Here is a 19,643-nt window from a genome sequence, read left to right as displayed (position 1 = left end):
CTTTTTTATACTACAAAGCATGGACTTTCTCACATTAGGTACATAGCGATGTCCCCACCTTGCATCTCGCAGATGCAATGATGTGTACTGGAGCAGCATACTGGTGTCTTTGTCTGGTGCGTGCGTCTGTGCGTGAGCTGCCCACGGTCAGACTATCAGAGGTTTTTTCCTTGCATAAGAAATTTAGGGAGCTCCTGGAGCATACTGGAGGCATCTGTATCATTATTTGCTTGCACTGTTTTATTTATTTTCATTTATCAGTGACTGGTTCAGTTGAATACTAGTGTGCTGTGTTTTGTTGCCTGAAATTCTTTTAAAAAGAAAGTTAAAAATGTTTATCTAAAATAACCCTATTTTCTCTTTCTAAGACTGCAGGCCTCCATGGGAGACTAGATACCCACGGCATTACTTGATAATAATGATGGAAGAATAGAACTGCTGTACTTGTTGTGTGCACTAAGGATCTGACTTTATTTTATTTTGAGTACTTTTATTTATTTTTAAAGGAGAACTATGGGGTTAAGGCTTTTCCCCATAGTTCTCTTAGGGTAACGGGAGGACACAAACTAGCGTCCTCCCGTCACCCTAATTGTCACAGGTCGGCTAGAACTATGAGGTGAGTGAAAAGCACTCACCTCAAAGTTCTCCTTTAAGACTCCATTACAGTTTATGTTACTTTGAACTAGGGTCTTGATTGGCCCTTGAGTAAATAACATAGTTCAGGATAGCTCATAACTGAAAAATACCAGCAGTCTCTGTTATCTTGTTACTGAAGCCCTGATAATTTTCCAAACAGTGGGCGGACACCCGTAGACCAGATTTTAAAGGGAGCTGTGACTGAAAAAAAGTTGAAAAATACTATTGGGGGTCCCTGGTTCGAATCCCAGCCAAGGCACTATCCGCAAGGAGTTTGCTTGTTCTCCCTGTGCTTGTGTGGGTTTCACCAGGGCTCTCCAGTTTCCTTCCACACTCCAAAGACTTTCTGGAAGGTTGATTGGCTCCTGTCTAAATTCGGCCCTGTATGTGTGTGTGTGTGAGAGGGACCTTAGACTGTAAGCTCCTTGGGGGCAGGGACTGATGTGAATGTGCAGTATGTAAAGCGCTGTGTAAATTGTGGGTTCTATATGAATACCTGTAATAAATAAATGCTGCCTTAGACTGCTAGTTTGGGTTGGAACAACATGGAAAAAGTGGCTATAAGAGGGGGGATAATGATGAATAGATTTATTTTATCTTTACCATTCTCATTCTGCGTACTTAATGTCTATTAGGATACTATGCTAAACTTTCTTTTTACCCATGTATTATTCCTTTACAGCAAAATGTAATTTCCATGTGCTTTTTCTGCAGTTTTAGTAATTCCTGTCTTCTTCTATCTATAATTGTAATGTTCAGATTACAGAGAGATAGTTTATGGCAAAAACTACAATTAAACTCAGTTTATCCAATAAGGAAATAGCAATGCGCGAATTGAAATAAGCATCCAATCTGAATTATTTAGCATGACATCTGATTGGATGCTCTAGGTTACTGCATTTGTATATTTGACATTTGATGTGCTGGGCATGGAAATACCCAATAAATGCCGTTTCCTACATCACAGTGCCCTCAAGTGGCACTTCTTCACACTGCTCTATGCATAGTCACATGCTTTCAGCTATATTCTCATGGAGACTGCTCCTTCTGGGGTCATAGGTTTAAAAATAAGCAGATCATAAATTTGCATAATTGATGGCAAAATGTTCTCCAGGAAAACTTTTACATTTTCGACCCAATTTCAAGTAGAGAGATTACAGCCGATTGCTCTTCTACTGAAATTTTTATTAAGATTATTATGAAGACTGCCATTAGTTGCCTGGCTTCAGATCTATGTTGCAACCCTGGAACATGCAGCTATTTCACTCTGAGTTTGTTCTGTAATGCTAAGAGTTTGGGCAAGAGAGACAGACATGCAACTTGCATTTTCTAAAGAATATGTCAGCAGGGGCAACGCCTATCATTCTCTTAGTACAGGTTTCTTTTCTTGTGCTTGAAGATATTATGGATCATGCTTGCACTTAGATGCTTTTATGACCTCCAATGTCAGGTTTACATTCATTGCATCCACAGTTTAATTAGGTATTTAGCTTGGCTGGTGACAACAACCAATCTGTGGGTACTGTTGTCCCTTCTTTCTACTATGTAGTCACCGTTCCTTCTTAGCCAGGTTACACACACACACCCTGTTCTCCACCTTCAGTTTCACCTGCCAAAGTATTTGTATTTCTGTCCATCCAGTCCTGAGATTTATGCTCTGCCACACAACACACTTGTGGCTGTCAGGTCTGTAACACTAAAGGGTCTTGTCCCTTGTTCAGCCTGCGACCAGACAGTGAAAAGAAAAGGAGCAAACTGTGAGATCATCTTTCTGTCACTCTGCTCTCTTGTTCTAACACCCTGCTCCTTGCACTGCAGCACTTCTGATTGGCTCCTTGTACTGCCTCTCCCTCCCTCAATCTGAGCTCTGCTGTACAGGGGCTACAACAGGCTGCTTTATTTTATTGATATATTAGTAAAAACAAAGCTGTAATCATTTGTGTATTTTATATCTGCCTGAAGTTAAAAGAGAACTATGGGGTAACCTTTTTCTCCCATAGTTCTCTTTAGGGTCACGGCAGGACATATACTAACCTCCTCCCATGACCCAAAGCTCAGTATATAGTGGGCTATTGCTCGCTATACACTGAGGACGCCGCACAATACTGTCGAGATCCACCCAGCTGGCTGAGTGACAGCTGGCTCTGCCTATCTAGAGGCAGAGCCAGCTGTGCCCGCCTCCTCCCTGTCCGTTCCTCCTTATAGCACTGGAGGATTGGAGAGGGGAGGGGTGAATCCCTGAGGGGAGCGGTGACTGACCATCACCGCTCTCTGCAGGGAGATGATCAGGTAGTGAGCGAGCAACGGTATGCGTTCACTCACTTCCCGAACTATAGAGTCGACGTGTGACAGTTTCAATGTCAAACGTCCGCTCTAACTATGAGGATGTAAATCACTCGCCTCATAGTTCTCCTTTTAAACTTTAACAGGGGCATCATTTTTACAAAGCATCTCACCTAAAGCCAGCTGTCATCTTTGCACTGGATGTCAGAAAATGAGTCTGATTAGCTGAATGACCTTGCAGTGTGTGTATTTTCATTTTAGGAAGTCGGCGTATAGTTGATGTGATGGATGTGACCACACAAAAGGGTACAGACATGAGTATGTCCCAGTTTGTTCGCTACTATGAGACGCCGGAAACGGAAAGGGAGAAACTGTACAATGTGATCAGCCTGGAGTTTAGCCACACTAAGCTGGAGAAAGTAGTCAAGAGGCCAACTGTGGTATGAGCTTTTATTTCTTCCTTATTTGTGACAAAAGACATATGCTGAATGACTTGTTATTCTTCTGCCAGTGTTTTCTTATTCCTCAGGGGCTCTTCCTATGATAACTGTGTTTAGTTGTGGACATTGATTTCCTTTCTATTTGAATGTTTGCACCGGTCAGCAGTTTTGAGTGGAGGTTGGTAGATGTAATCATCTAATGACTTTTTGTGTCTCTTGGTGGCTCCAGCGGTGAGATCTTCCTGCCAATGTTCTCAGGCAACTATGCCTTGAGTTCCCCCCTTATTCTCTGCTATGTACAATAAATACGTACTCTTCCAGCAACAGTGACCTTTCCAAATGCCTTCCACCATGGGAAGGATTGGGAACATTTGTCCTGGGAGGTAAACACAACTGACGGGCCCTTTCTGAACTGGTAAACCTTTTTTGTTTATGTTATGAGCTCTCTGGATTTCTTAAAGAGGAACTTTACCCTTATCTTTGAAATGACAACAAACACACCTTTTAGAAATGTTTAGTAATGACAATCTACAAACACATACTTCTAGATAATTGCAGGCTTTGTATTCTTTATATACCTTTTTATTCCCCCCCTGTCTTATAACAGTGGCTATTTTTTACTAAGGACAGATTAATATATCTCCCTTTACTTCCTGGAACTCTAGCACATGTGACTAGGTCATGTGACCATGCACATCATCTCAGCTATTGAGATGATCTACAGCTATTTGTGGGACTTTGCAGGGGGACGAAGAGAAAACTGTAAGTGCAGATTAACTTTATAACTAGGAGCTGCAGCACTTATTTTTTGTTTTTTGGGGGGAGGACATAGTTCTACTTTAATCTGTGCAATCTGAGAGTACTCAAGGTTTCAGGCCATATTGTTGACCAGACAGTGACACAATCTTGGCTATTAAAGTAGATAGCTTTTTTTCAACTGCAGTCTAAAGGCTTGATGTAAGAATGGAACTGAATGGGACAGCTTATCAATTTTTGGTAACATTTTTCATATGTAATTGTTTCTCTATATACATTTCTGTTCTCTATTAATCTTTACCTTGGAAAGCTAGTTTAGCGGTTGACTGCCAATGTATACAACTCACACAAAGAAAGGAGCGCTACTACTGGAGAAGCTACTAAAAGTGATGTGGGTAATGAAGGCAGATGTGGGGACTCACTGTTAGATGGAGGCACCGAGGATAGTGAAGGACGAGGTCCATATGAAGTTATAGCTGGAATCAGGGGAGTATTAGTCTTGGAAGACATGTCCTGAAAAAATATTGTGGAGAATAAGCTTTCATAGGGTTAACAATGTCACAAGGTGATAGATCCGGCGCTACATGGTGATAGAATAAGCTGGCCAGCTGAGCGCGTGTAGCGCCGGATCTATCACCTTGTGACATTGTCAACCCTTTGAGAGCTTATTCTCCACAAGATTTGTTCTCACATACTGACAGACACTTCAGGACATTCCTTCCAAGACTAATACTCCCCTGATTCCAGCTATCATTTCATATGGACCTCGTCCTTCACTATCCTCGGTGATTTCATCTAACAGTGAGTCCCCACATCTGCCTTCATTACCTACATCACTTTTAGTAGCTTCTCCAGTAGTAGCGCTCCTTTCTTTGCGTGTTTTGTTTTTTCTAGGTACAGGGCTCCTCTCCCTGTTGCAGGAGATCGCACACTGTTGATTAATATTAATCATCAGTACTATTGGTATCCTCTTCCACTACCACTATCAGTAAGGCCTGGTTCACACCTGGGCGTTTTATAGCGCTGATCGACGCGCTGTAAAACGCCCAGCAAGTGAAATCCCATTATTTCCTATGGGCATGGTTCCCACCTGGGCGTATTTCAGCGAGTAGGAACGCGCTGAAAAGCGCCCTACGCCTAAGAAGTACAGGAGCTTCTTTTGGGCCGTATTTTTCACGCGTATCCATTAGGATACAGCTGGATAGCCCTCGTAAACGCGCGTTTGTCGCACGCTTCGTTGACCGCAAATCGCTGTAAAAACGCGCATATCACGAACGCCCAAGTGTGAACCCAGCCATACACTTATAATTTGTACCCCATCATCACTCCAACAGTAGTGCGCTTATCCAATTGACTGTTTTTTCTTTGCCAATGTTTACTTCTCACACAGCACAGCAGATGAGAACTTTAGCATAGCAACCGTCTGTGTGAACATGCAGAATTTCTAAAGTTAGCTGTAGTAAAAGCAGTCAGTTGTAACTGCTGTCAGTATGTAAAAACTGGACACAGATTTACTAAACGAAGTACAGCTCTTGTAGTTCATGGTATATAGCATAGTATGTGTCTGCCTCTGTATGCTGTGTGTGTGTTTTAAGACAATATAATTAAAACTTTCTGAAACGTGTGAATTATTTCCCTTAAATATGATCTACTTGTGATCTAATCTAGATGTTACATTTATATAGGTAGACGCAGTTGATTGGGTAGATAACATGTGGCCATCAAAATTAAAGGAGAGACAAAAAGAAGCAACAAATATCTTATGTGAAATGCAGTATCCCAAAGTAAAAAAGTAAGTTTTATTTTAAATTGGTACCTAACGTTTTGGCTTTTAGATCACTCTCCTTTTCTATCTGTATTTTTAAGCTGATGTGATCATATTATTATTGTCTTAGATATGCGGTAAATATATTATAAGGAATACACTTTGCCTTCCTGAGAAATGTATTTTACAGTATGTTCTACATTCAATACTTCAATACCAGTAATTACCCTTAATAATTCAATACGGGCATTAGAGGTAACAATTGTGCCCAATGAGAATTATTCACATTGTCCCATGGAGGAGCATGAAGTTAACATGTCTCCATGAATACAAGTTAAATTTGATGTTATGAGGTTCCCATTGGTGCCTGCCCTTAACTATAGTTGAAGCTGAGAATTCCGCTGCACTGCGTAGGATATGTCTGAACCAAGACATGCATACAGATTTTGACTTCTCTGTGAATCCAAGCTACTTGATAACCCCCTTCATGTTCACATTCCATTGTGTCCTCAGGTTATTCCAGCCCCCCTTAATATGGACACCAATGGAGTTTTCACCAAATAGTAGAGTGCTGTTCTTATCAAGATAGCATTTAGCTTTGTACACACAAGAGCAAATAGGGAGCACTAACTGTACATTCCTGCCTGATGATGGACTAGACCAGCCTTTCTCAACCAGGGTGCCATGGCACGCCGGAGCACCTTCTGCCTTCCACAGGGGGTCCTTGAAACTTTCACACAGCATCATGCCTTTCCATTGTGTGAACAGACTTCTGATGTGAAGGTCGATTTCTGATATAAAAAGGTAGGGGGGACTCTGATGTGAAGGGCGCTACTGATGTGAAAGAAGGGCTCCTGAAGTAAAGGGCGGGGGGGCTTTTGATGTGAAGAGGGCTCTTGATGTGAAAACTGGGACTTGTGATGTGAAAGGGGGACACTATCTAGGATAAGGGTCTGGTATGGATTTTGGAGGGGCCACACCATTTATTTTTGTTACATTTTAGACTGGGCTGCCTCGAGACTTCTAAAGGGTGCCATGACTAAAAAAAGGTTGAGAAACACTGGGTTAGACTTCCAGACATGTACTGTGAAGAGTATTTGCTTTGCTCTGTACTACATTGCATTCTATGGTTGTGGACTGTAATGTCTTATCATTTAGTCCTGTTCAGTAAAATTGTTCTTAATGGTATCTTGCTCCAACTGGTTTCTTGCTCCAACTGGTGGGGCCTGCTTCAGCTGTCAATCGGGTCACAAACAGCATAATCTGCATGGAAGGACTGACTGAACATTGTATACAAGATTGTATAATGGCATATAACCACATTCCTAGGTTCTGCATTCATTGCTGTATAATTTTACACTTTACTTTTCACTATATTGCACACCACACTATTTTTTTCCACCGCTCCAAGCTTGCTCCTGTGATGGACTACAATCTCAATACAAACTAGTAGTCCCATCACTGGAGCCATTTTAAATTTTTTTTTTTATTGTTTATCCGATTAACCGATTAATCGAACTTAATAATCGGCTAACTAATCGATTTTGAAAATAATCGTTAGCTGCAGCTCTAGTTCTGAAGAATCATGGGGCAAAAATAATTACTTTAATCTTCCAGCAAAAGTTTCTTTTCATTAAGTTTAGATGCAAGTCTAGACACTCTGGTGTATTCTTAAAACGTTTGGAAAGCTGTTCGCTATAGGAACGTCTGTGATGTAGAGTTGCAACACATTATGGCCACTAGATGGAGAAGCATAGGAATTTCCTATGCTCCTTGGCTCCATCTAGTGGTCATAATGCAGTGTGATTCTACAACACAGGTGTTTGCAGAGGGAATAGCTCTGAGAACATTTTATAAATACACCCCAGTGTCTCAGTGAGATACTCCAAGAGCAATAGATACTCTACGAGCCTTTACCAGGATTAAAAAAGCAAGATTAATATGATGATATTGTTGATTCCTTTAGCATTCTGACTTATAAGACCTAATTTGCTGTAAAGGGATGCAGGGCATTAGATTATTGTTTGGCTATGATTTTACATTTTCTTGACTTTATATTTCTGGTAATAGCAATGTGGGGCAAAAGTGAGCTGTGACCTTCTGTCTTCCATGAGATCATTGGCTGTGCGTTGAAGGAAGTTGTTTTGTTTCAGATCAGACAAAAGAGCTAATTTGTGGAAATAAAAAACGCCAAAAAAAACCCAAAACATTATGGATCTGTTGCCCCTAGCCACCATTGATCCTACTGGTTACTCTACGTTTTGTACACTAGTTCCTATAAACAAGCCTCTGAATATTTAAAGTGGACCTGTATTCAAAAGGTAAAGATTTGCTAAGGTATAGAAAACTTTTAGAAACGTTAATTGTACTTAGGCATTACCCTAAAAAGTTATCTTTTTTTTTAAATTGAATTCCTCTTGAAAAATAGCTGTACATTTCCTAGTATGTGAGTGTGCCTAGGTACTCCTGTGTATACAACCTCATAGCTGTGTATCTGCAGTGTAAGATCTAAGACACTGATGCCTCTGACTGCTTGTCTCAGGAGATTTGGAGTGATGTCACTACTGGGCTGCTCACTGTTCTTGCTAGAGGCTCTGACATGAGGAAGCAAAACCCTACCTCTACCAACATGGCTGCCTCCATGGTGTAGAACAATGCATGGTAAGACAGGCATGGAGAAAAGGTCAGCTGCAGTGAGATCCAAGTCTTCTTTGCCCTCTGCCGGCATTTTTTGGCCACACCTTCCAGTGTTCCGGTTCTCTTATAGGCAAGATTTGAGATTAGTAATGTTATTGGTTACTAGGGAGTAATTATAAAAAAAATTGCTAATTCCTTTGTGTTTTCATAGTGCTGTGTAAACCAGTGGGTTTAAAGAAGAACTCTGGGCAAAACCTAATGCCCCTTTCAGTATATCTACCCCCGCAGAGTTAACTGCTCATTTTTGTCTAGAGGATAAAAAAGAAATAAAAGTTATACTCACCTGAACCGTGGAACCGGCTTGCTCTTAGACCGATCCTTCCAGCCTCTCTCCCCTTCTGCTGCAGCAGTCTAAGGTCCTGTAAATCATCATGCTCTATACACTGTGTATAGACGTGAGGATGCTGAGGAACATTCCAATGCTGCAGCGGTAGGAGAAGACAGGCTCAGCTGTTCGGGTGGGAATAACTTTTTTTTTTAGCACCTAGGCAAAAACTAGCAGTTGCTTTTCTCACCAGTTGTAACTATGCTGACACATTAATCTCTATGACTGCCATGTTGAGCTTCAATGGAAGTGAAGGCAGGAAGCCTCCAAAGCTTTTCCCCACATCTTCTTGAGTATATGATAGAAACGTTTGACATATTAACCCATAGGCACTGTCTCTTGCTGGGCTCTTTAAGGGGTTCTTAATGCCTTAAGGCAGAGGCGGGCTTCCAAATCCTATGATCACTGTGATTGGCTGTCACAGTGATCATTTGATCAGGAGCCCGCTTCCAATCTTAAACAATGACTGGCATCTTTGTAATGCGGCAATGCAAAAAAAAACAATAAATAAATGGATTGCTAGCTAGCCACTGGTTTAAATAAGCCTGCATCGAAAGGAGGAGGAATGGCGTGGTGGTAGAAGCATCATAATACACACCCTGCCAGTGGAAAAAAAAAAATGAGTGGCTAGAGATTACTTTCTGTAAGATTGACCTTACACTACACAATTCGATTGCACAGGGGGTCAGCCCTACGCTGACCCCCTGTGCAGGTCCGTACAGGTGTCCATCCTGTCAGCGAACGAGTATGGACAACCGCACCCGCACGGACATGCAGGGCGGGTGACTGTAGGGCAGCGTAAGGCCGCGTAGTCCCATAGAGAAAGACGGTCTGCGTACTAATCACACGCAGCACCTGTCCTTCCCGGGAGCTGCTCGATACGGCTGTGCACGCAGCACGGAGCTCTACGTCCCAGACGTTTCTTGTGTGAATGAGGCCTTAGCCAATATATAATTAGGCTCTGTGAGTTCTGTTGACCCCCTTCTGTTTACCTGTTGTTGACGTGGGCATATTAGTGTTTTGTTTGCTGTGTTGCCCACCCCTCAGTTGGAGTAGTTTTGGATGTCCCTATGTACCTGAATCACTATCCTGTGTTCTTTTGTACCATTGTATGATAAGGCAAATTGTATTTTTGATTTAGTATAAAATCCTTTTCTTGGAGTACATTAAGAAATACAGTTCCCTCCCCTCTGTTATGATCACTCCTATTATTCCTTACTAAGGAATGATGGGAGTGGCAGGGCTTATTCTAGGCTGTCCTTACAGTTTTTATTTGCCAGTGTCCAATCTCCTGAAGACAGCAGCGTAAACCTCTATACTGTAATTACTATCCTGAGTTCCTTAATGTACTCAAAGAAAAGGATATTTACATATTCATAACAATCTGTAAATAAGCTGAAAAGATTCCTTACCCTTTTGTCCCAACCCCTCTAACCAGAACTAACCCACCTCCCCCAAAGCTCCATACTTACCAAGATTGTGCCACCATGGCCGACGGCAAGGTTTAAATCCCTTTGCGGTCCTCTTCTTTTCTATGTGCGTGTGTGGGCAGTAAAATCGCATGGACTTCTATAAAGTAGCATGATTGTATGAGGGGGTACTGATAATTAGTGGCTTGCTGTCACACTGACTGCACTGAGGATTGGGTGTACCAAGTATTTTGGGCGTAGTAATTGGGGGCACTTGATGCTACTGAGTATTTATTTTGGAGCACTGTATTTGTAGTAGATCTAAATCCTAAAATAATAACATTTAGTTTTCTAAAGCAGTGTGTATACTAAATGGTTGCCATTTTCTAAAGTTCACAATTTTTTCATCCTTTGTTGCATCTCGATGCTGTTCTCTTGAAGTCTATTTGCAACCACTTCTTGTCTATATACATTCAATCCATTGATGGCTGCACAACTTTTCTCAGGGCAAGTTTTCTGATGGTGATAATCATGGACCAAGTCTGCGTAATGAGTGTTAAAACAACCACTTGTAGTCTCCATCAGATATGGCAGGGCGACAACACAGAAGCATAACTGGGAGTCTGGGACAGAGCGTTGTCCCCCTATAACAGGAAGGGCCTGAACAAGAAACTGCATTTCAGGATCACCAAGTATAAATTTAGTGAAAGCTGCAGATAAAACAAATATTGAAAATGATATTAAGCCGTCGTTCACACCTGAATGTTTTGTAGCGCGTTCTACGCTCGAAGAACGCTCTACAAAACGCTCAAAAATATAAATTGCATTGGAGTCAATGGACTCGTTCACACCTTGCCATATTTCCGCCCGTCCCGAACGCGCTACAAAACGGCCCACGCCTGAAAAGGTACAGGCACTACTTTGGGCCGTTTTGTAGGGCGTTTTCCATTGGAATACAGCCAAGTAGCCTTTGGAATCGCGCGACGGTCACGCGTCTTTTTTACCGCGAATCGCGGTAAAAAAACCGCGCGACGGTCGCGCGACAGACGCGCTTTTGCAATACGCCTAGGTGTGAACCCAGGCTAACTTGTTAAAGATTACATTTTAATGATTGGGTTAATTTATACTTTGATTAAAAGGCACAATGATGTGCTACTTATATACATATTGGTGGCACTTGATGGTATGTGATTACTTGAGGGGTGATTGGGGAACCTGCATGTGATAAGTACTTATTTAATTAGAGGTGCTGCATTTAGTTTTGCGACATTTCTACAGGCAGTATGTCCTCCCCTGGCCTCCTAATTGCAACATATATAAATTATACATACTCTCCTTTGGACCTGATGACCTGTTAGGAGGACGGTGCCATAAGGTTTAATTGCCATCCCAAGTGCAAACACTCATCTTGACCATTGAACTTTTGCAGGTATGAGGTGTACATGCATCCTTTTTAATAGGCAGTAGGGACTGTAGGAAAAACATTAAAAAAAATTTCAAAGGCAGTCTGCAGGCAGCTGTATAGTGTATCATCCGAAGGTCTGTATTATTTATGCATGTTGTGATTAGAAAGGGTGGTGAAGGCTGTTGCTGAAAAGTTAGGCAATGTCATATACCTTAATGGGGAGCCAGAGACGATGAGGGTTATAAAATTCAGCAAAGGCAGGCTGCAGGCAGTGGTACAGAGTATGCTCTGAATTGGAGGTCTGTATTATTTATGCCTGTTGTGATTAGGAATGGTGAGACTTCATCTAAGGGGAGCCTTAGATGATAAACATTAAAAATGATGAGCCGTGGGTCTCTAAATATCCTCCCACATTAGAAGAGTGGAGAGCTGAAATAATCGAATGTATACAGTTCGAAAAATACACCTACGAAATGAGAAAACAGGTAGGAAAGTTTGTACGTATTTGGTCCACGTGGCAAAGTGCATCTAGACAGGTCTAGAGTTAAGACCTCCCAGAACAGATGACATTTAGCGGGTCAAGCAGTAAAGAATAGGACCGTTATTATACATATACAGGGCTCGAAAAATGCACTCGTCCACTCGTCTGTGACGAGTGGACGCCAGTGCTGGACGAGTAGCTTCCCGACCGGCTGTTGTAATTAAACGGCCGGCCGGGAGCTTTACATTCATTTTAACTCCTTTACGCCGCCCGCGGCGAACCGAGTTAAGTAATGAAAACGGAAAATTTAATTATGGGTAATGGATGCCTAAATGGTGGTGGAGGAATTTCTATGTTTTTTCTATGTTTGTGAAGTTAATTATGGTCTTTATGCTGGTATTACGGCTGACCCGATAAATGTATGCTGAGTTGGGCATTATTGTAATCATTTGGAAAACAAATAATAAAAATTGCCTAGAAAAATAAAACTAAAATGATGAGCCTGTCTTACTGTTCCAGTCCAAGCACGCCTGGGTAGCTAGACAAAGAGTGGAAGGATGAAGTAGTGGCATGAGTGTCAGTAGATGGTGATGCCAATGGAACTCGTGAGCGTTATTGTCACATGGCTGGAAGTTACAGGAGATTTAGATCACAGTTAAGAAGAGTACAGGAAAAAGCTGGGGTCCGCAACGGCCGAGCAAGACAGTAACAATATGGCAGGCAGGGTAGGGCAGCAACTTGCATGCAGTGAGGTACCAAAGTGGCAGGCAAAAATAATTGATCGATAACAAGCCAGGGTCAATACAGGAGCAAGTCAGCACAGAGAGGTGAATGAAAGAAGAGTCAGGGAACAAGCCATGTCGGTAATAAAGATGAATAAGCACAGTCATCAAATATAGCCCAAGATCTATCAGCACTGGAGTCCAGCCCTAAATGATTTGCTTAGCCCCACTGTTTACCAGGCGTGCGCACACATGCCCATAGGCATGGCATCATATTCAGAACTATATGATAAATGTCACCATCACACCTATGTCTTGTGTCAATAATCCATCTTCTTTATTGATCCATATAACCTTCAACTTAAATACCCTAACCCCAAGTGCAAAATCCAGAAGGCGGGAATATGACGTCACAATGACGTCAGGGGGGAAGGAAACCGTGACACAGCATGCTTTCTATTGGGGTTAGAGTATTTAAGGTTATATTGATGCTGTTGTCATACTAAAACCTGATGAAGGGGACCCTGCGTGGCCCCCAAACGTTGTTTTTTGACAGTCTGCATCAATAAAGAAGATGGATTATTGACACAAGACATAGGTGTGCTGGTGACATTTATCATATATTTGAAGATGCCCGGCGCCATCCGTGGTTACTACACCACCCTCCTTTATACATAGGGGTTCCGGTAAGGAGTGCAGCAGTTCCTCTCCAAGATATTCAGAGCTATTGCAGCGAAGTCTGACTATGCAGGCTGGCTTGATCCTCCTGATAGGTAATTGTGGCGTAAGGACAACTTTGTAGTACATTTTCAGTACTGTACAGTAGTCTCTAACCACTATTTCTCAAATAATAAAGGCTCAAGGTCATGAAGGGGTTAAACCCTGATTAAATCACAAAGACTATTGGTAGTTTTCCTTTTCCTTTATGTTATGTGCCATGGGAAGCTTGTATACTGTATATACATATGATGAGGATTATTATTGGGTTTATTTTTATAATACAGGACCAACAGTGATGGCACCAAAAGTTTGCACAGTGCTTCACAAAATAAGACGGGACAAAAGGAAGCCAGTACAGTTACAAAATAAGTCAAGACAAAAGGGTTAAGAGGACCTTGCTCGTGAGAGCTTACAATCTAAATATAAATGATAATGGCCCTTTTGGTCTGTTTAATGGCATAGTCATACTATATGCTAGCATTGGTTGGTTGTGATAGCTCATTATTCCTGGTCTATATGACAAGCTGACTTCTCATTGCATGGAAGTTTGTTCCTGGGCCAAAAAAAACATCCCAATGTATCCCTATGGCAGACATCCCAACTCTCCCGGATGCTCCGGGAGTCTCCCACTATTAGATAGCGGCTCCCGGCCGCCCGGGAGAGAAACCCTTCCTCCCGGAAAGGTCTATCTGCTCGATTGAGCAGATAAACCTTTCCCTGCGATCGTTTTTTTTTTCTTTTCTGACATCGGGAGCCGCGGCCCGACCGTCAGTCAGAAAAGAAGAAAAAAAGGCATAGAATGCATACAGTAGCTAGATTCCTATTGGCTATTGCACTTTGCAATAGCCAATAGCAAACTAGCTAATGCACCCGCCCACTGCTGCTGTCAATCAGCAGAGGGGGACCTGAATTTTTCTATCAGGTCCTCCTCTTTTGGATAGTGAAAGCAGCAGAGGGCGGGTGCATTAGCTAGTTTGCTATTGGCTATTGCAAAGTGCAATAGCCAATAGGAATCTAGCTATGCATTCTTATGCCTTTTTTTTTATTATTCTGACGACTGCAACTGTCAGAATACTAAAAAAAAAATCAGAAAAAAAAACCTGCAGATAGCAAAGAAGCTATTGCTTACTGTGCTATCTGCCATAATTTCAGAGGGGTGCTCTCTCCCAGTCCCCCCTAACCCCCCCTCCGCGGATGGGGGGAGGGGGATGGCACCTCCCTGAAATGAGAGGGACACCTCCCTGAATTGATTCTTTCAGGTTGGGATCCCTGCTATGGTATTTTTGGGCTCTGTTCACACCATTGCAGTCCCTTCCGGTCCAGACAAAAAAAAATACTGATTGTCTAATTTTTCCTGGTCTGGAATGCATGGAAACGCATCACAAATGCATGCAAACGCACTGGATCGCAGCAAAAAGCCAATTTTAAGCTAAAAAAACCCTGCTCCAGAACGTGGTAAAATCACAGCAAAAACGTGGTAAAAATGCACTGCACTGCATTTGCAGATCTGCTCCACATCTGGTCCAGACATGTTGTTAACATAGCCTCAGGCATCTTTTACACGGGCATTGTGTCAGTTTGTTTTAAAATCGTGATTAACAGACTGCAATACATCCCTGTGGATGCTTGGCCCGTTCAGGCCAACGGACTGAAAGCCAAAAGTTTGCACCCTGGTCCCTTTTTACTGACCTGGACAGATGTGGATAGATATACTGTAGGCAGACACATGTCCATTTACATCTGGCTACCCGTAGTGACTACATGGGTCTGCTTTTCCTTCATCTCAAAATGGAGGAACAATTGGAACATAGACAGATGTGTCACATATGTCCTGATTCGACTCAGCAGGGGATCTGTCTGGGTACAGGCGGCGCCCATGTGCAAGGTTCCTTAAACTTTGTATGAAAAAAAGGTGCTTATTTTCTAAATCTGTGAACACGGAAATCTTTTTATGATGTACGCTGTCGGTATGCTGTATGTTAGCTTTATTCTGATGAAATACTGAGTGAATGCAAACTATATAGCGGTGGAATTGTTGTCAAGGGACATAGCGTCCCATTTGCAGCGTACAGCCAGCTGTATGCTGCACCTATCCTATGTATGTCCTCTGAAGGGTGGTGGCTGCCTAGAGGTTATGAAGCACCAAGATTGTCTTTCTGACAGCATTGCGTATCATTTCGTCAACCCCAGCCCTGGATGTGGTTGCTAGGCAGCCAGCGCTGATGTATCGGAGGTGTCTCTAGTTTGCGCCAGCCTCCCATGTTCCAGAGACCATGCACGCTGTCTGCATTCTGCTGACATCTTCCAGCTCACTGTATTTAGGGAGGAGGGGCGTAAAGCCAATGCTAAGTGAATTCTTTCCGAGGCAGTTGTGACCAATCATTCTTTCTGCTGCAGAGAGGTAATGGAGACTCAGGAGGGCTAATCCTTATGTTATTAATTTAGTGGTTTGCGTGTGGGGGTGGGATGGAAGGATGCTGCTCTTCTTGCTTTCTAATTAATATTGATGGCTGGAGACCAACAAATTAATGATCTTGGCTTTGCATATGTTATTGACTGTGTTTTGAGCTGTTTGGAAACATTTCCTTTCCCCTTTTCTTTTAAACGAGTTTTAGTTTTCTTTTTTTCTGTCTATCAGAGCTATAAATACTGCAGACAGTTTTGCAATAAATTCCAGTTGATGCGTTTTTTTTAATTTAAGGCGTTTATGATGCTTTTTTTCCCCCATTTCTTATTTCAAAATTTAATTTGTACACTGAATCCATTTATCCGTGTTCCAGGTGCTCCATCTCTTGAAGGTCACGCAAACGATTTCCACGTTTATATATTTGAATGAATTGTGCTGTAAATATTGCATTATATCACCGAGTGCGATATGTTGCTGTTTTATCTGCACAGAGAGGACAATGACAGTAATTACTATGATGTCATCTGGTTTACTCCTAGTTTGCTGCAAATGGAACAAACAGCGAAGTTGACCTGCACGATTTTAACCCAGCAATTAAAGTTGTGCTCAACCATTGAAGGTAGACGTCTTAGCACGCCTACAGACAAGGGATGCTGGGACTTGTGGTTCCACAGGTTCTCCAAGCCTGTTGTAGGTGGATTAAATCTAGAGCTTATTTTACCTAGATACAGCACTACATTTCTCTGCGTCTACTATCAGTGTGATGGCACATCCTTTTTTTTTTTTTTAAAGCCAGACGTGTCTCTGTAGTATTTTCTGCTATGCTTTGGTGTTCTTTACCTTTGCGAGAGATTCCACCCTCAAAAATGGTTCTGGAGACAGAAAACTAATAGTACGTGTGAATTTTATTAGGGTCTTCCGTATTATACTAATGAAACACACAATGGTATTTCCAAACACCCTCAGTATTTAGCCAATTGTAATACCAACTCCACCTAAAAGTATATTTCATTCTTTTCTTATCACTATTGCTGCCTGCTATCTCTGGGACTTTAGTTAATTATTATTTGTATAATTAAATCAGTCTCCAAGCTACAGTGAATTTATAAGCAAGTATGAAACTGTTTTCCCAGGGCACCGTTGCTGAAAGCTGAACTCTAGGCAGGTATAAATGGTGCAAATAAAAGCTGCTCTGTAATCATGAATACATTATTTAGGCCTTATGCACACTGCTAGGAGGCGGCCCGTACAGATCCGTGCGGCCTGCATGGCCGTATCGGGCCGCTCCCGGGAAGGACAGGTGCTCCGTGTGATTGTACACAGCAGCCTGTTCTTCTCTATGGGAGTACGCAGCCAGGGCCGGATTTCCCACAAGGCTAACCAAGGCCCGGCCTTGGGGCAGCAGGGAGTAGAGGGGCAGCAGGCGTGTGAAATTCCTATCTCCCGATGCCCGGTCTACATTTAGCCCTGCTTTGGGCAAGCAGAGCTAAATGTACAGCGGAGAAGCCGCCACTTTTTTTCTACAAGTGATCCTGGCGATGTCCCCGGGATCACTTGTATGCAGGTTTGCCATTCTCCACGGGGGGGGTAGTTGGCGGGTAGGAGGCACATTGAGGAACCTGGCCTTGGGGCAGCAGAGAGAGTAAATCCGGCCCTGTATGCGGCCGTACGCTCACCCGAGCGGCACATCCGTGCGGGTGTCCGTACTCGGACGCAGACAGGATGGATCCTGTCTGCGTCCGAGCACGGACACCTGTATCCCCAGGGATGTGCAGTTCGGGTGAGCGTACTGCGGCGTACGGCCACGTACTCCCATAGAGAAGAACAGGCTGCTGTGTACAATCACACGCAGCACCTGTGCTTCCCGGGAGCAGCCCGATACGGCCGTGCACGTCTCACGAATCTGTACGGGCCGGCTCTCAGCAGTGTGAATGAGGCCTAAATGAATTTTTTTAATGCAAGCAGCGTAAGTACCTGAATTTGATTTGGTATACCATACACTTGCAGTCCCCTATAAACCAGGGAGAAGCAGCACAAGAAACCAGTCAGTTCATGTGCTAACAATGAGCTTGCTAATGGTAGGAGAGAGCAGAGTGACAAATAGATGAGTTCCTCACTTTGCTGCTTCACTTTCACTGTCCAGTCTCAGGGTTGAGGCGGTTACATGTCAGCCTGAGCTCAGAGGAAGTAGGATGAATAATGCTGGCTGCCATTTATCCTGGATAACTGAGGACAACTAGTGAAAGGAAGAAAGAAATATGCAGGCCAGCAGTAGGAAGCTGATATAATTAAAATTATTACTATAAATGCTGTTGGTAGATATGGTTTTATCTGGCCAACATAGCACCAGTGCGGTATTTATAATCCTGTCTGTCCCCCCGACAAAGACCTCACCCCACACCCCATCTCCCTTTTGGACTGCACTGTAAGGAGCATCGGAGGATGTAAACACTGCACTGCCTTTGTACAGCAACATTTTTATTTCCAGTTTGGCATCTTTTCGCCTGTATATTACAGGGCTGATTTTTTTTGTTTATAAACACAGTTCAGTTATCCTTAAAATAATGCTGGTGTAATAATCTAAAATCTTACTTTTTATCCCCTGCACATAACAAACTAGGATGGGAGTGAAAGTGCCATTCAGACTCTAGTGCATTGCCCAATGCTGCCATCCTATTGCTTTTCAGGCACCAGGAGCTAGATTTGTAAAGGTAGGACCTTGCCAGGGTGGTAATGTTCATTTGTTATCCAATAAGCTGGTAGCTGCAGAGTTGCAGGTTATGAATAGTGGCCTCGTCGGGTCATTATACAGTCTTGCATGGGTGCCTAAATTAGTGAGCAGTAAGTCTGAATTACAAATATTCTGACACAGTAAACCAGTTCTATGTATGTAGTTCATCTCTAGTTTGTTTGGAGTCTTGTTTTAATGATTTATATTCATCATCTTCTATTCAAAGTAAATGCTACAATTCCCAATTATACACAATTTCCATGGCCAATACAAAGCCAAGTGATGGTGGCACACTCTCTCAATCGATACCTGGCTGCCAGTAGGCCAGCAATTGTAGTTTTCGGTGCAGGGCTTTGGCACTGAGAATGAATAAGGTTCCTCTAACTCCTTTAGAGAGCATGACTTGGTATTTCTTTGACTTGTAAAGTATCCCTAATTTTGACACACCTCCTATCCCTTAACTCCTGTGCATTGTGATATGCTGCCTTTCAGAAAACAGTACATACACCTTTTTGGTACCCTTTAGTGTGCTTGGGAGCCTATTGAAATTGATGGCCTGCTCTAACACAATCCAGGTTAACATGCAAAGTAAATAACATCAACCCACTTTGTGTAATTGCACCGCAGAGATTTAAACCTGTAACTTCTAACAGTATACTAAAGCCATGCACACTTACCTGCCCTCCAGTGTTGCAACATGCGAAAGCTCCTTCGCCGGCGCCAGAATCTTCCCACTGGCTGCTTCCAGGTTTGGCGTCTTCAGCCATCTTCATTGGCTGGGCTATGATGATGTAGCTCCCTTACATGTACACTGGAGTTAATTTATCCCGGCACCGTGACTTGCTGAGAATGTATACTGAGCTGCG

The 19,643-nt window shown here is 42.7% G+C and overlaps 1 protein-coding gene across 2 annotated transcripts in view; it reads left to right on the top strand.

The window, feature by feature from the left end:
- Positions 1 to 19,643, top strand: part of KDM2B (lysine demethylase 2B) — a 117,633-nt gene that overhangs the window by 6,526 nt on the left and 91,464 nt on the right. Inside the window, exons 4-5 of one of the 2 annotated variants that reach the window (XM_018557470.1) lie at positions 3,181 to 3,359; positions 5,801 to 5,907. In XM_018557470.1, the coding sequence (XP_018412972.1) occupies positions 3,181 to 3,359; positions 5,801 to 5,907 (286 nt within the window). Of the gene's footprint in view, positions 1 to 3,180; positions 3,360 to 5,800; positions 5,908 to 15,957; positions 16,041 to 19,643 lie in introns of those variants that run through there. The other variant, XM_018557479.1, reaches the window with a different exon arrangement.

The sequence above is a fragment of the Nanorana parkeri genome, unplaced genomic scaffold (genome assembly GCF_000935625.1).
Source record: "Nanorana parkeri isolate BGI_ZX_2015 unplaced genomic scaffold, ASM93562v1 scaffold13, whole genome shotgun sequence".
NCBI classification, from domain to species: Eukaryota; Metazoa; Chordata; class Amphibia; order Anura; family Dicroglossidae; genus Nanorana; species Nanorana parkeri.
Note: the sequence above shows the minus strand (reverse complement) of the source record. Positions and strands in the feature narration are given on the sequence as shown.